This window comes from Nymphalis io, chromosome 28 (assembly GCF_905147045.1).
Source record: "Nymphalis io chromosome 28, ilAglIoxx1.1, whole genome shotgun sequence".
Classification (NCBI taxonomy): domain Eukaryota; kingdom Metazoa; phylum Arthropoda; class Insecta; order Lepidoptera; family Nymphalidae; genus Nymphalis; species Nymphalis io.
Window position 1 is genome coordinate 1734287 of NC_065915.1, and position 14497 is coordinate 1748783.

At 36.2% G+C, this 14497-nt stretch overlaps 2 protein-coding genes across 5 annotated transcripts in view; both read left to right on the forward strand.

Moving 5' to 3' along the window:
* LOC126779073 (solute carrier family 28 member 3-like) overlaps window positions 1-8243 on the forward strand; it is a 33765-nt gene extending 25522 nt beyond the window's left edge. For all 4 annotated transcript variants that reach the window (XM_050502889.1, XM_050502890.1, XM_050502892.1 and 1 more), the window contains 11 exons: window positions 262-386; window positions 474-610; window positions 2195-2284; window positions 2974-3135; window positions 3432-3525; window positions 3960-4119; window positions 4969-5180; window positions 5633-5748; window positions 6637-6756; window positions 6891-6951; window positions 7464-8243. In XM_050502889.1, coding sequence (XP_050358846.1) covers window positions 262-386; window positions 474-610; window positions 2195-2284; window positions 2974-3135; window positions 3432-3525; window positions 3960-4119; window positions 4969-5180; window positions 5633-5748; window positions 6637-6756; window positions 6891-6951; window positions 7464-7495 — 1309 coding nt within the window. In that variant the 3' untranslated portion in view covers window positions 7496-8243. The remainder of the gene's footprint in view (window positions 1-261; window positions 387-473; window positions 611-2194; window positions 2285-2973; window positions 3136-3431; window positions 3526-3959; window positions 4120-4968; window positions 5181-5632; window positions 5749-6636; window positions 6757-6890; window positions 6952-7463) is intronic.
* A 1190-nt stretch (window positions 8244-9433) lies between these two features.
* On the forward strand, window positions 9434-14026 carry LOC126779077 (uncharacterized). Its single transcript, XM_050502901.1, has 4 exons — window positions 9434-10286; window positions 11461-11635; window positions 12217-12510; window positions 13684-14026. Exons 1-4 carry the CDS (start codon window positions 9434-9436, stop codon window positions 14009-14011), a joined length of 1650 nt encoding a protein of 549 aa, XP_050358858.1. The 3' UTR covers window positions 14012-14026.
* The last annotated feature ends 471 nt before the right edge of the window (window positions 14027-14497 follow it).

The window sequence follows — 14497 nt, forward strand, 5'->3', positions numbered from 1 at the left end:
TCGAACGGATTCATAGAAGTCTATTGAATTACGCGGCAAAAAGGTCCGCGTCATATTTCAGCTGATTTATATAAAACCTGTATATGTGTATAATGAATTGTACACTTAAACCTTCCCATTGCATCGCTCCACCCATTGGTGAAAACCGAATTAGAAACCGTTTGGTAGTTTTTGAGTATATATATAGTTTTTGAATATATATCGCGTACAGACAGACACGGCGGGGGTCTCTGTTTTGTAATTTTATATTATATATTTTAGAATATTCCGATGGGTCTTCTGCATAGCGATCTTGGCTGCTATAGCATTCTTTTTGTACTGGGATACCAAAGACGCGCCTGAGAGACTGATTTCGTTAATTGGATTATGTCTTTTACTAATCATGGGTAAGTTAGTTTGAATCATACAGATTGACATTTTCTATTGAATCTCCTGTCATCATTCAATCATTGAGAGTCATGGTTTTTTTATAGGGTTCGTATTCTCAAAGCATCCCGGTCGAATAAACTGGCGCAGTGTTAGTATAGGACTACTGATACAGTTCCTGTTCGGTGTGATCTTCATCAGATGGAACACGGGACGGTATGCCTTGCAGTGCTTCTCAAATAAGGTAAGAGATATATATGACCTATTTGCTATATTGTTCGAAACGATATTGCTATTCTGTATTGAAATGCTCGGACACTGACCATAATAGTTATAACATTTCAAGAATACACGCATCAAAATAGTATATCACTATAAGTCAATCGTCAATATTCCACGGGCGAGTAATGAAGTGAGTTCTTACAGAATAGCACCGCTGACCGAAAAATTTATTCGTTATGTAAAAATATTAGGGTAACCTTAGCACTTACGTCTTGTGCCCAAAAACACATAAATCAACTGTTTTCAAAATTGTACCAATATCTATCTCATATATTTTCATTTTTTTTTTAATCCGACAACCGGATGCTTTTTTATTATCACGCGAAGACTAGTCTCGATTTTGTTTTAATTCTCTTTTTTTATTATATAGTTAGGCAGACGAGCATACGGGCCACCTGATGGTAAGTGGTCACCAACGCCCATAGACATTGGCATTGTAAGAAATGTTAACCATCGCTTACATCGCTAATGCGCCACCAACCTTGGGACAAACCCCTACCACCAGTAAAATCTCGCTAAGCGTATTCAATATTATAAGGACATTCAGCGTAGAAGTGTTTTGAGTGAGAGACACATACGGTCCTCTGGTATATTTTATGATATATAGGTACTAAGATAATTATCCTTAACAGCCTGTGAACATTCACTGCTGGGCTGAAGGCCTCCTCTCCATTTTTGAGGAGAAAGTTTGGAGCTTATTCCATCACGCTGCTCCAGTGCGGGTTGGTGGAATACAAATATGGCAGAATTTCATTGAAATTAGACACATGCAGATTTCCTCACGATGTTTTCCTTCGCCGTCAAGCAATGAATTATAATCTCAAATTAAGCACATGAAAATTCAGTGGTCCTTGTCCAAGTTTGAATCCACGATCATCGGTTAAGATTCACGCGTTCTTACCACTGGGCCATCTCGGCTTTTTAAGATAATTATAGCTAGTGAATTTTTGCCTAGATGAACGGAATTGCGATTCAACGGGAAAATACTGCATTCTTGTCACCATTACACACGGTCTTGATTTGTAAAGTAGGCATTTATGTAAATAAATTATAGATTTCATTAAAAACAATACAATTAAAAAAAACATATTGAAAGATAATTAATACGTATTGTGTGTGTATTCATTAATTGGGCATACCCCTAACCGTTCTTATATACATTTATTGTTTGCGAATATTCCTAAAAGTCCTTATGTAGACACTGCAGTGTCTATATACTGCAGCGTATATATAAATAAAGTTGCTTTAAAATTAAAGTGCAACTCAGAAATTCATCATGTACACATTTGAAGCATACTTTTAATCGATAGGCGATTTCAAATTTATTACATGCTATACTTTTGCCTAAATATTAATGTATTATTTATTTATTTATGTTCGTATTTATTGTGATACAGTTATCCGCTATAGAGTCGACTCACACGTAGCCTTGTGTCGTTCTGTCAACAATAATCAAAGACATTAAGATGACACCATAGACAATTTAATATTTTTAATGATTTGACATATTCCTAATAATTAAATACTGTGTTTTGTTTATTTTTAGGTGGCAACATTTCTCTCGTATGGTGTGGAAGGTGCTGGTTTCGTGTTTGGCGATTTACTCGTTAGAAAAGAACAAGTGTTTGCATTTAGTGTAAGTCTGATAATAAATAATATCTATCCTACTAACATTTTTTTAGTTTTTATAAAGATCTTCATATTATTACCTTTGTCTATTAATAAATTATATACTCAAATAAAAAAAGATAAATAAGACGTTTTACTTGATAAAATACTAATAGATATTCTGAAGTTAGCAATCTTTGATTTTCATGCAGGATATATAATAATTTCATTGTATTCATGCTGTATGTCCTTTTTCTCTTGAGCCCCTCTTGTGGCTCCCAATATCCGGCTGATTTTAACTCGCCCATCCCACCCGGTGACGCTGTAGAGGCCCACTAGGGCCAACAGCAATACACAGTCCGAAAAAAAAAGTTAAAATGATCAGACAAAATAAATTATAGTGTGAACAATGGAAAGCTCTTCCTTAGTTTCATTTACCGCTTAACCTGGAAGGTTACTTAGGATACTAGTTCGGCGTAAACTCATGCGTTACATTATAATCTTTTAAAACGATAATATCGCTACAATGGTTGCACTTTAACTATCGATAAACAATCGATTGTCTATCGATAGTGGACTAATATAAGCAACACTAATATAAGCGTTTGTTGTTACGGTATTGTGAAGCAGCACTAATATAAGCGTTTGATGTTACGGTATTGTTTAAATGATAATTCGTTGTTTTTGCCACTCCTGTCATGAGATTATCTTTTTCAGACTCTACCAGTAATTTTCTTCTTCAGCATGTTGGTTGAAGTGTTGTTCTTTTGGGGAGCATTGCAGTGGTTCTGCCTCAAGCTTGGACGGCTTCTGCAAGTAGCTACCGCTACCACCGTCTGCGAGAGCGTTATTGCCGTCGGCAATGTATTTCTTGGAATGGTTCGTTTATTTTTTAACAACAAACACAGAAAAATAGGAAATTCAATATAAGACATATCGTCTTGGAAATTGGTTGTAGGGGGGGATTACCTTCGCCCCCCGAGAAAAGTTTCGTCAAGCCACTAGTGGAACCAAGCATAGGAAGCACGCTCCTGCAGCCTCGTATATATGACAATCACTTTGTGAAATCTTGACAATCCCCGCACTTGACACTGCTATTCATTACCGCAACGGCTTTTGAGAAGTAATAACTTGTTTCATATACAGATCTTGATTTCTAGAAATTTACTTTTCAGACGGAATCGATTCTTCTGATAAAGCCTTATCTACCAATTCTGACAGCATCCGAGCTCCATGTTGTAATGTCCTCTGGTTTTGCAACTGTTTCTGGTAAGTAAGATAGTGACCTCTTAATTTCGATTTTCTTGACATTCCTTGAAATTTGAAATTAATGGTATTTTACTTGGTGGTAGGACTTTGTGCACGTACTTTTGGGTAAGTACCACCCACTCATCACATATTCTACTACCAAAGAGCAATACTTATTATGTTAGTTGCTGATACTTATGATGGGAAGTCGGGAAGAGCTGATGTAACTATAGACACAATAGACATAGAATCTTAGTTCCCTTAGTGGCGCATTGGCAATGTTAGGAATGGTTAAAATTTCTAATGACGTCAATGTTTATGAGCGGTGGTCACCATTTACCATCAGGTGGCCCATTATCCCGTTCTATGATATAAAAATATGGTATTTAGTTTATCCATTTAATTTATCCGTCTATTCAATATAAATTTGTGTAACGCGATGTTTGTGTTCTTAGGCACGATACTGGCCGCGTACATCGGTTTCGGAGCGGAGCCCGCGCACCTCGTCACCGCCAGCGTCATGTCAGCTCCCGCTGCAATCTGCTTCGCGAAGCTGCTTCTCCCTGAGACAAAGCGCTCGCTCACCACCGTGGAGAATATACAACCCATTGAGATGTAGGTGACCTGCGGGGAGGCTTCCTGACCGAAGTTCTGGCAGAAAGCGTCCCGTACGTAGTTGTAACTTCGCGTTAATGTCCCACTGCTTCGCAACTGTTGTTGATGTGGGAAATGATTAGATCTTAGTAGCGTTACTTCTTGTTAAACTGAGCAATCAGTTGATTATGTGACAACCTAATTCTGAACTCAATAATTTTCGTTTTTTTTAATGTTGTCTTTTAGTCAACGGACAGCACGTCTGTGGAGACGTGTTGTTCGTGTCTTTTTTGTACCATCATGGTATACTTTTCGTATTTTGTGTGCCTGTATATTTTCATTTCCAGGCAGCATAACTATAAATAAATTTGCATTGCCAATTTTTATTTTTTTGATCTTATTTGGATTCTGGACTCCTAGGCCAGTCTGAAGGTTCCGCTGGCCTGTCCTTGATGAAGTCTCTATTATGGATCGCCATTCTATGGGTTACAGTCCAGAAACTCCTTTGTTACCACCAGTTACCAGCATTCACCAGTTTACCCGTTCGTCGTCACTGTTTTTGCTGCAGTAAACGAATTTCGTCGTATGACGGGCTAATTATAGTTTGAAGATGTTTATCCAAAGTCCGAGTTCTATTACGTATTGTTCCAAAGTAATAGAAGGAGATCATCAGGCATACCTGAAATATGAGAGATTTTCGAGACGATTTATAGTATTTATTTTCAGCTTCTTCTCAGTTATATGATATAATATGAAGGTTCTTACTAAAGATAGTCAGTTTCAAGCTAGATAATTACTAGATTAGATTAAGTGGTCCTATTCTACGTCGAAAATAATTAGATTTTAGAAAATAATGAAATATATTTAAAGAAAAGACAAGTCGGCGCTGTCGGCGGCGACGCGCGGCGCGGCGGCGGGCACGGCGCTCGTGCTGAACATCGTCGCCAACCTCGTCGCCTTCGTGTCCTTCATCGCCTTCGTCAACGGCGTGCTCGGGTACTGCGGCGGGCTGCTCGGCAACCCCGATATTAACCTGGAGTGGATATTCGGAAAGATATTCATACCGTTGTCCTGGATGATGGGTGAGATATTTGGATATAATTAGCTTTTATTATTAATGGCAAGAAGGCAGGCTAGCTATTTTTCATTTATGTTAGAGGGGGAAAACGAGCAGCAAGCTCACCTGATGGAAAGTGACTACCACCACTCACGCACACCAGCAACACCCGAGGGTTTGCAGGTGTGTTGCTGGACTTTCAGGCATGGAATATGCCACCGGAAGTGACGTTGTGACCTCCTTTATAGACATAATTTCAGCTTCAACCCAGTTTTACTGAAACGATTGTTGAAATTTAGTTTTACTTTTTGAAACAATTATTTTATTAATTCGTTTTTGATATCCCCTTAATTGTCAATGCGCCGCCAACCATCTCATGGTCAAGACTCAAGACTTTTTGCTCAGAAATTTAGCTGATTAACATAACTGTGTTAATTACTTTACAAAAGTGGTTATTACAGCCTAATCATTTTTTAGGAGTGCCCTGGGAAGAATGCGAGCTAGTTGGCTCTTTGATCGGCTTGAAAACGGTTGTGAACGAATTCGTGGCGTACCAGAGGATGGGGGAAATGAAAGAAGCTGGATTATTATCTGTACGTATATCCAACGTATATTCTACGCAAAAGAAAGGTTATGTTTATGTATAATCAGCTCAACACACACACACACACACACATAATCAGTTCAGTCTTTGAAGTCGGAAAATGATGCTCACCATATATTATTTGTATACATAAATGAATGTTTTTTGGCATGACTTTGCTTTTTTGCATAATTTATGTAAAGAAAATATACAAACCTAATATATATAGGAACCTACTTTGAAGCGTCAATATACTGGTGGTAGGGCTTTTTGCAAGCTCGTCTGGGTAGGTACCACCCACACATCAGATATTCTACCTCAAAACAGCAATACTTGATATTGTTGTGTTACGGTTTGAAGGGTGAGTGAGCCAGTGTAATTACAGGCACAAGGGACATAAAATCTTAGTTCCCAAGGTTGGTGGCGCATTGGCTATAAGCGATGGTTGACATTTCTTACAATGCCAATGTCTAAGGGCGTTTGGTGACCACTTACCATCAGGTGGTCCATATGCTCGTCCACCTTCCTATTCTATATAAAAAAAAAATAAAGAGTCACAAACATATAAATTATATTAAAAATATTGTTTATTGTTAGAGTGAGTCGAGAACGCGTGAATCTTAACCGATGATCGTGGGTTCAAATTCGGGTAAGCACCACTGAATTTTTGTGTGCTTAATTTGTGTTTATAAGTCGTCTCGTGCTTAACGGTGAAGAAAAACATCGTAAGGAAACCTGCATGTGTCTAGTTTCCGCACCAACCCGCACTGGAGCAGCGTGGAGGAATAAGCTCCAAAGATTCTCCTCAAAAAAGGAGAGAATGCCTTAGCCCAGCAGTGGGCCATTCATAGACTAGAATGAGATATAGTAGTTACTTGTATTAATAGTTTTATTTTAGCCTCGCGCTGAGTTGATCGCTACTTACGCCCTCTGCGGTTTCACCAATCCCTCCTCAGCGGGTATTCTGATTGGAGCGATATCTGCTATGGCCCCCAACCAGACGGAGACCTTGTCTAGCGTAAGTATAACGGTACCAGTAGCAGGTACCTGATTGAATACCACCAGATTTTTATTTTCGCAAACATTTCTCAATGTTTGTGAATTGTAACATAAACGCAGCATGTTTGATCTATAGTTGTTTTTTTTTTAAAGATGGCGGTGCGAGCGTTTTTCGCTGGATGCGGTATTTGCTTCATGACGGCATGTATAGCAGGTAACCTATGCATTTAATTGATCTATAACAACTTGTTATAAAGTCGAGTCTCCCTTATAGAAGTGAATTGTATTGTATTGTATAGCCAAATGAGGCCCAAATAAGGCCATATTATCGAGTGTGCAAGCACAAGTGCACTCTCGTTTCTCTTATTCCGATGGTATCGTGATCGGACGTGACCGAATGACCAACAATTTGTGGTGACCAAACCATAATAATTTTAATAAAATAAAATTAGTCAAATAAATTTAGTTTGCAGTCGAGTGAACCTTGTTAGTAAGCGATGGAGTTGAATACTATGACCGTGAGCGCTAATAAATTACAAATCATTGCGGTTAACATATTACAAAAAAAAACTAATTATAGCGCGATTTAAAATACTACTAACGCCATCTGTTGACATGAAGTTTTAAACGGACTCGCTTACGCAAATATTTTAGATATAAAGCGAGCATTTTGTTTAAGCCTACGTTCTATTGAAATAGTCGCTTATATTTTTTTATTTATTCCAGGAATCCTGATGCCAGTTGGCTCTTTCGGATAATCAGCTGTGAATAGAAAAAACTATTTATCAAGAAACGTTTTCGTAATCTGAACTAACTTTGAACACTTATAAGTTTGTAATAAGTATTGTGTAAATTTAAGATATAATGATATATTGTGATAACCTAAATCATATCGATATCATTTTTTATTATAATTAACAAGTTTATTTATTTAACAATAATTTATAATCACATATTTAAATAAATAAGAATAAATAAATTTACAACATTTATTTTTTATTTAATTAAATATTTATTAATACATTAAAGCCTTAAATATATAGAAATAAAAATTAAAAATAGTTACTGTACAGATCATGACTGCGTGGAATGGCGGCAAGAATGTTAGCAGCCTTTCACTTTTGAATCGCAATTCCGATCCTCTGGGCGAAGTATGAATAAACAAAACTATATATGAAATATATATATTTATATCAAATTGTTATTCATATTTATATAAAGCTTATTAATTATAAGATCATATGCTCATCAGATCATATGCATAGCTTATCAATTATAAAATACATGTACATAATTATAAAAATTATAACACTTAAAGGATGCACGCATCTAAATCGAAATGGCGTAACACCAAAGGCAGTTCAAAGATTATTCCCTTGTAAAAATTTCCTTCGTATCTCATTCGTGAAATGGTCCAAATGTTCAAACATGTACAAATATTCTAAAGCGTTTTATGACAAAACTAAAAATAACTTAAATAGTAGGTTATTATATAATGAAATCTATGTATTTAGCGTATTGTATATAGAAGTTATTTGTTATAAGAATATTTATTGTAAATAATGAAAATATATTTTATAAGTTGTTGAAATAAATGTATATAAAATAAATTTTGTTTTTCGTTTCAAAATATAGTTTAAGATGAAAACTAATATATTTATCTTTTACCTATGTAATGTTTATGTATTTAAATAAAATGTTTATATATACATAAATATAGATGATAGATCACTTTCCTCCGAACCACTTTAAGGTGCAGAGTATTTTTTTACAAAAAATATTTAGACATCGCTTATATAGCCAATGCGCCACCAATCTTGGGAACTAAGATGTTATGTACCTTGTGCCTGTAATTACATTGGCTCACTCACCCTTCAAACCGGAACACAACAATACCAAGTACTGCTGTTTTTCGGTAGATTACTGATAAGTGGGTTGGAAGTACCCAGACGAGCACAAAGCCCTACTACCAGTAAATGTTTTATAAACACTCATAACAATCGTAAGCGCTCGGAAGACATATACGACGAAATTAAAGATTTGCTATCTTCGTGGAGGTGTCAACAAAACAATAAAGCTAGAGCTCACGGAGCAATTTTCACTCGCGCCCGCCGCGGTGGAGGAACAGCTGTTTTATTTCTAAACACACGAGACTGGAGTTCTGTTCGGTTAAAGCGAAGAAATCACAAAGCGTAATATATGTAAAAAAATGAATATATTTTAAAAGCGTTTTACGCACGCAAAGTGGACGATTGTTTGCGTGTCCCGCTGCACCGGCGGGCAACTAGTAGAATCATGCTTGCCGCGGTCACCCGCAGCTTCGACGGGCGATTATTGCAAGACGCCTCAAGCGCATTTTCATTATTTCACTACTAGGTGATCGCATCAAGCTATCGAAAATATTAATATAATCTATAATAATGATTTTGCCATATTCTCAAAATGTTAAGAACTTAACACCTCTGGTATGGGACCACATTATATGCTTTATTTTCTTTCGAATGGCCCACTTGAATGTATTTTTTATTTTTTATCTGTGTACTATAGATATACATCCTCTTTGATTATTAAAATTAAATTAAAAAAATATATTTTTTTTCTGTAATTATAATCAAAAATGTCACTGTACCATGCCATTACTAATTAAAAGTATATATTTATTAAATCAATCAAAACTATTATTCGAAACGTAAGTTATGATACTTTATCAAAATTACGAAGTTACTATCAGTGTGTGTATATTTTTGATCGTTAAAATTATATGTATATTTGTGGAAAAACGTCGCGTATCAATGTTTAACAAGCAGCCGACACTCACAAGCATACCGGAACAAATTGAAAAAGATGAGGAAATAATGAAATGGGTGCCGAAAAAGAAACACGAAATTTTAAAAGCTAAGTACAAATGTCTTAAAAAACTCTTCCAGATATACGATGCCAGTGTAATCGGTATATTACCCCAGAACTGTACAGTTCAACAACCTGATGATGAGAGACCGCATAGAAGAAAAAGATCGCATAGAACTAAAACTGATGCATGTGCTGGAACTACAGAAATTTCTAGTGGGGATATATCAGAAAATGAAGCAGTGACCGTTATAAATGAATTAAAATTGGATTGTAATTCCTCATCACAAATAATTAAATCGAATACGACGGTATCTAATGCAAGAGGTAACAAAAGCACGCAAGATTCCAACGATGACTCACTCGGCGATGTCAGTGACTGCCCTTACGCCCAAAACTTGGTTAATCGTAAGAAACCAACCCGTTTCCAAATTTTCCTGCAAAGGATTTTGGGTATACGAGCGAAAAATTACCATCCATACGGAGGCAGTGACAATAATATAAATTGTTTCGAGAGACGAAGACGCAATAGATTGCAATTCAGAAGATTTCGACATCCGAGGAAAACTAATTCGGATATCGTATTAAGGGATTCGAAAGGTCCGATAATTTTATCGTACGTGCAATCCATTCAAAGAAATTACTTGACGGACACAACACCACGGCATTGTCCAATGGTTGGATGTAAGATGATAGCTTATGGTATGTTTGTATTGTATGTCCAGTTAACCTTATATCACCTATTCTTAAATTACTTGACGGACACAACACCACGGCATTGTCCAATGGTTGGATGTAAGATGATAGCTTATGGTATGTTTGTATTGTATGTCCAGTTAACCTTATATCACCTATTCTTAAATAATAATAATGTCCTCCAGACCGATTTCGGCCACGGCGGCCAATCTCAAGAGAGATTAGCCAACTGCGAAGGATATAGTGCACAAGTGTGTGCGCAAACACAGGTGCAATCTCTATTCCTCTAGAGTAAGGACTCTCATAATCCGATGGGACGGCAATCCGACACGACCGGAAGAAGTTCAGGCGCAGGACCAACAGCTTTACGTGCTTTCCGAGGCACGGGAGTGTACACACTTCCAACTTCCAGACTCCGGGCTGCTACTGAGAATTTTCTGACAGGAAAACTCAATAACTTTTTATTGGCCCGACCTGGGAATTGAACCCAGGACCTCCGGGTCTGTGGCCTTACATCAAGCCACTAGACCAACGAGGCACCCATTCTTATGTCAGGAGTATAAACTGAATCTTAAATTTACATATTCCATGCGATTTGCTAATATCCCTGCTAATTCACACTACATAGTTCTTGATTCAAATATCTTTATTTATAATACAAAACTTTAATTATAATACACATTTAACCACTAGCCACTTTTACTTTTATTTTTAAAGTTCCCATAACAACTCCGTTCCTAATTGAATGTATACCACAGATTATTTTAGATCTCCACCATTAAGCTCTAAGGCCCTAAGTTCATTTCATTTACCGTGACTCCTCATTTCATAGTCTACAGTTGGTCTAGTGTCTAATATAAGAAGGTGTGTGTGTGTAGTATTGTAGTCGAGTTGGGTTATGTATCTTATCTTGCTATATACTAATCAAATGACGGGCCGGTTCGCGTGGTTGGTAGATACTTACCATTCACGCCGAAGGTTGTGGGTTCGATTCCCACCCAGGACTAGCATTTGCGTGCATGAACTTGTCGTTGTTATATAACTTATATTAGTATGTATTTAAAAAAGAAAAGTTTTACATGTAGTATATCAGTGGTCTGGTTTCCATAGTACAAGCTCTGCTTAGTTTGGGATCTGATGGCCGTGTGTGAATAATAACTCAGGATATTATTATTTTCAGGTATAATTAATTATAATGACCACTTAAACCTTTGTCACTTTCCGGACCGAAAGTACATCTGTCATTATTGTCATGAAGGTTTCACCAAAGAGTATGATAAGATTATGCATGAAAATGAGCACATTGGTATAACGAAAATTAACGCGCAAGTCACTTCTGCACCTTCCACAACAAGGTAGAAAATTAACAATGTTTAAGTAGCTGAATGTAGAAATAATTAGATTAAGTAAATATTTAAAGATTCCTGTCACTATTCAGCAGACTATCTGTTAAATTTGAATTATGAAACTTGAAAACTCGTTAATTTTGAATAATGATCATGATTGTTACAATACACAGAAAAGTATATAATATCGTTGTTATAACATCGTATTATTTTTTAGAGCAAATATTTATAACAATTGTTAAAATATTTTTTTATAATTAAATAATAATTCGATACCGATTTAGCTGACGGTGGTCACTATCATTTGCGCAAGAGATACAATGCTATTTAAGTTTGTGCGCGAACATATGTTGACTCTCTATTCCCTCACACTCATAATCCACTGAGACGGCAGTTTAGTCGCAGGACTTACCACTTATCGTGCTCTCCGAGGGACGGGAACGACTAACGCTGCCAACTTTGTAACTTTGTAATAGCTCATCCCGAAATTTGATCCCAGGACCTCAGAATCTCCAGTCTCATATCCCAGCCACTAGACCAACAAGACAATCAGCTTACTTAACGCTATATAACGTTAAATATTTCCACAGACATACGACAAAAATTGCTAGCAACACCCAAACTGAACCGGAATTAACTAAAAGCGACGTACCCGAAGAGAAACTAAAAAAAATCGTTTCATTCTTTGACAAAATAAGTGATCCCGAACAAGTGCTAGCGGAGATAAAGAATCGTTCAACGGGACAAAATTTCCAAACCTACCACCACTATCCTAAGACTGACAATGAATCGGAGACAACGAAATCTGACTTGAGCTCAAGTCAAAAGTCGACAAAATACCTTCCAGTGAGATGTCAGCTGTGTGGAGAAATATTTGAGCATAGGTATTAATTATATATTAAACAATCATTGTTATCATATTTTACAAAATATTTGCTGTATCGTTTAATGGAAATTAAAAGTAACAGCCCTTACATGTCCCATTGTTGGGACAAAGGGCGAAGGGCTATATATAGTGGAGTGGAGTGGATCCTTAAATCTAGAAACCACAATTACCGAAAAATCATTCTTCCTTTTTATTTATTATATAAAAAGCTTTCCGTTTGTTAAAGGTTTAAATATCTACAACGGAACTCCGCTGCTGTTAGTAGACATATGGCTTTCAGCTCATGCAGGTTTTCTCACGATGTTTTCGTCTATTTTATAAGCAGCGGTCTCTCTTAAAAGGTTTTATACTTGCTAGATACATATGTACCCAATACTACAAAAATTCGTAACAAACATATCCGTTATTTAATTACGTCTTCGAAGTAAATTTATTGGAAGAACGGATTTGTAAAAGCTCGGCGCGGCTGATTTACTGCACAGCACAATTTACATATTACATTTGTGAGGGATATCATTACTTAGGGGAAATCCCGACTAACGACTAACGGATGCACAAATGTTATAAGAAATTTAATAGACGACAAGACGTTTTTTTTTTGTAATACCTACTGAAAAAATCTACTAATTATACATAGAACTTATACAAGAAGATGCAGCGCGTTTCGGAAAAGGATTAATTACTTAAAAATATTATATACGTATCTTGACGTGACATGCGTGAAAATAATGTTCTTGTATTTTTCACCGAGATTTGAGCCGAGATGTACCAGTGGTAAGAACGCGTGAATCTTAACCGATGATCTTGGGTTCAAGCCCGGGCAGGCACCACTAAATTTTCATGTGCTTAATTTGTGATTATAGTTCATCTCGTGCTATACGGTGAAGGAAAACATCGTGAGAAAACCTGCATGTGTCTAATTTCATTGAAATTCTGCCACATGTGTATACCACCAACCCGCATTGGAGCAGCGTGGTGGAATAAGCTCCAAACCTTTTCCTCAAAAAGAGGAGAGGCCTTTAGCCCAGCAGTGGGACATTCACAGGCTGTTACGGTTACGGTACGGTATTTTTCACAGTGCGAATGTACATATAGACAGTGGTGGGCAATTATCATCAGGTACTTCGATATAAATAAAAAATTATCTTGATTAATTTTGTATAATTTTCAGACGTCAACTTAATCTCCACGTGGACTTTGAACATAGAATAAACGACAAATTCTCCAAATTCCACAGCTGTGCTGGTATTGTTAATCAAACTCGAAATACAGGTAATATATTACGCAATGTCCAAAGCATGGAGAGGTCCACAGATACTGTAGAAAGTTCTCGTAAATCAACTGACAATTTAAGCTATGACCCATCAACGAATATTGTTTATTATACATCTACGGAATCTGTTAATAAGAACACTGATAAGAGAAATATCGTTCAGGATATTCAAAACGATTTTTGCTATAAATGGGAGCCGTGTACTGCGAGCGTTGTAAGAATCTAATGTTTCGTTTTGTTTTTGTATTAGTACACTTGTGATGTTTTAAATTAATAAAAATAAAATTCCATTATATTGTTTTAATTTGTTATTTTAGGATATTTCTAAAAATTCTTAGTATCAGTATCAAATCGTATGATATTTTCAGTTAAAATGCGCGCAACCTAATACCGCCGTACTGAAGTTAATAAAATAAATCTATAGATTCGAGTTTTTAACAATAAAAAAGAAAAAAAACCTAATAACAAAGCTACATTAGAATTGGGAAAAATGTAATCAGATTAACGATAACGATTACAATATGTAATCATTAATCACGATTACGGTATAACGAAAGTGATCAAAAAACTCAACTGCGCATCCCATCTTCAAAATCAAAGTAAATCTGTAATCATGTAATTTCACATTGTAATCGTAATTGTTAATCATGTCCTTGGATTTGTAGATTACATTTGTGTCTTCAAAATTAAATTATTTATCACATACCATTAA

Bases quoted from the DNA above. Each gene is read 5' to 3' on its own strand.
- LOC126779077 (XM_050502901.1), top strand. From the start codon at position 9,434: ATGATACTTTATCAAAATTACGAAGTTACTATCAGTGTGTGTATATTT. The intron at 10,287-11,460 runs GTATGTTTGTAT...TATTATTTTCAG, and splicing joins ATGTAAGATGATAGCTTATG to GTATAATTAATTATAATGAC. The intron at 12,511-13,683 runs GTATTAATTATA...TATAATTTTCAG, and splicing joins GGAGAAATATTTGAGCATAG to ACGTCAACTTAATCTCCACG.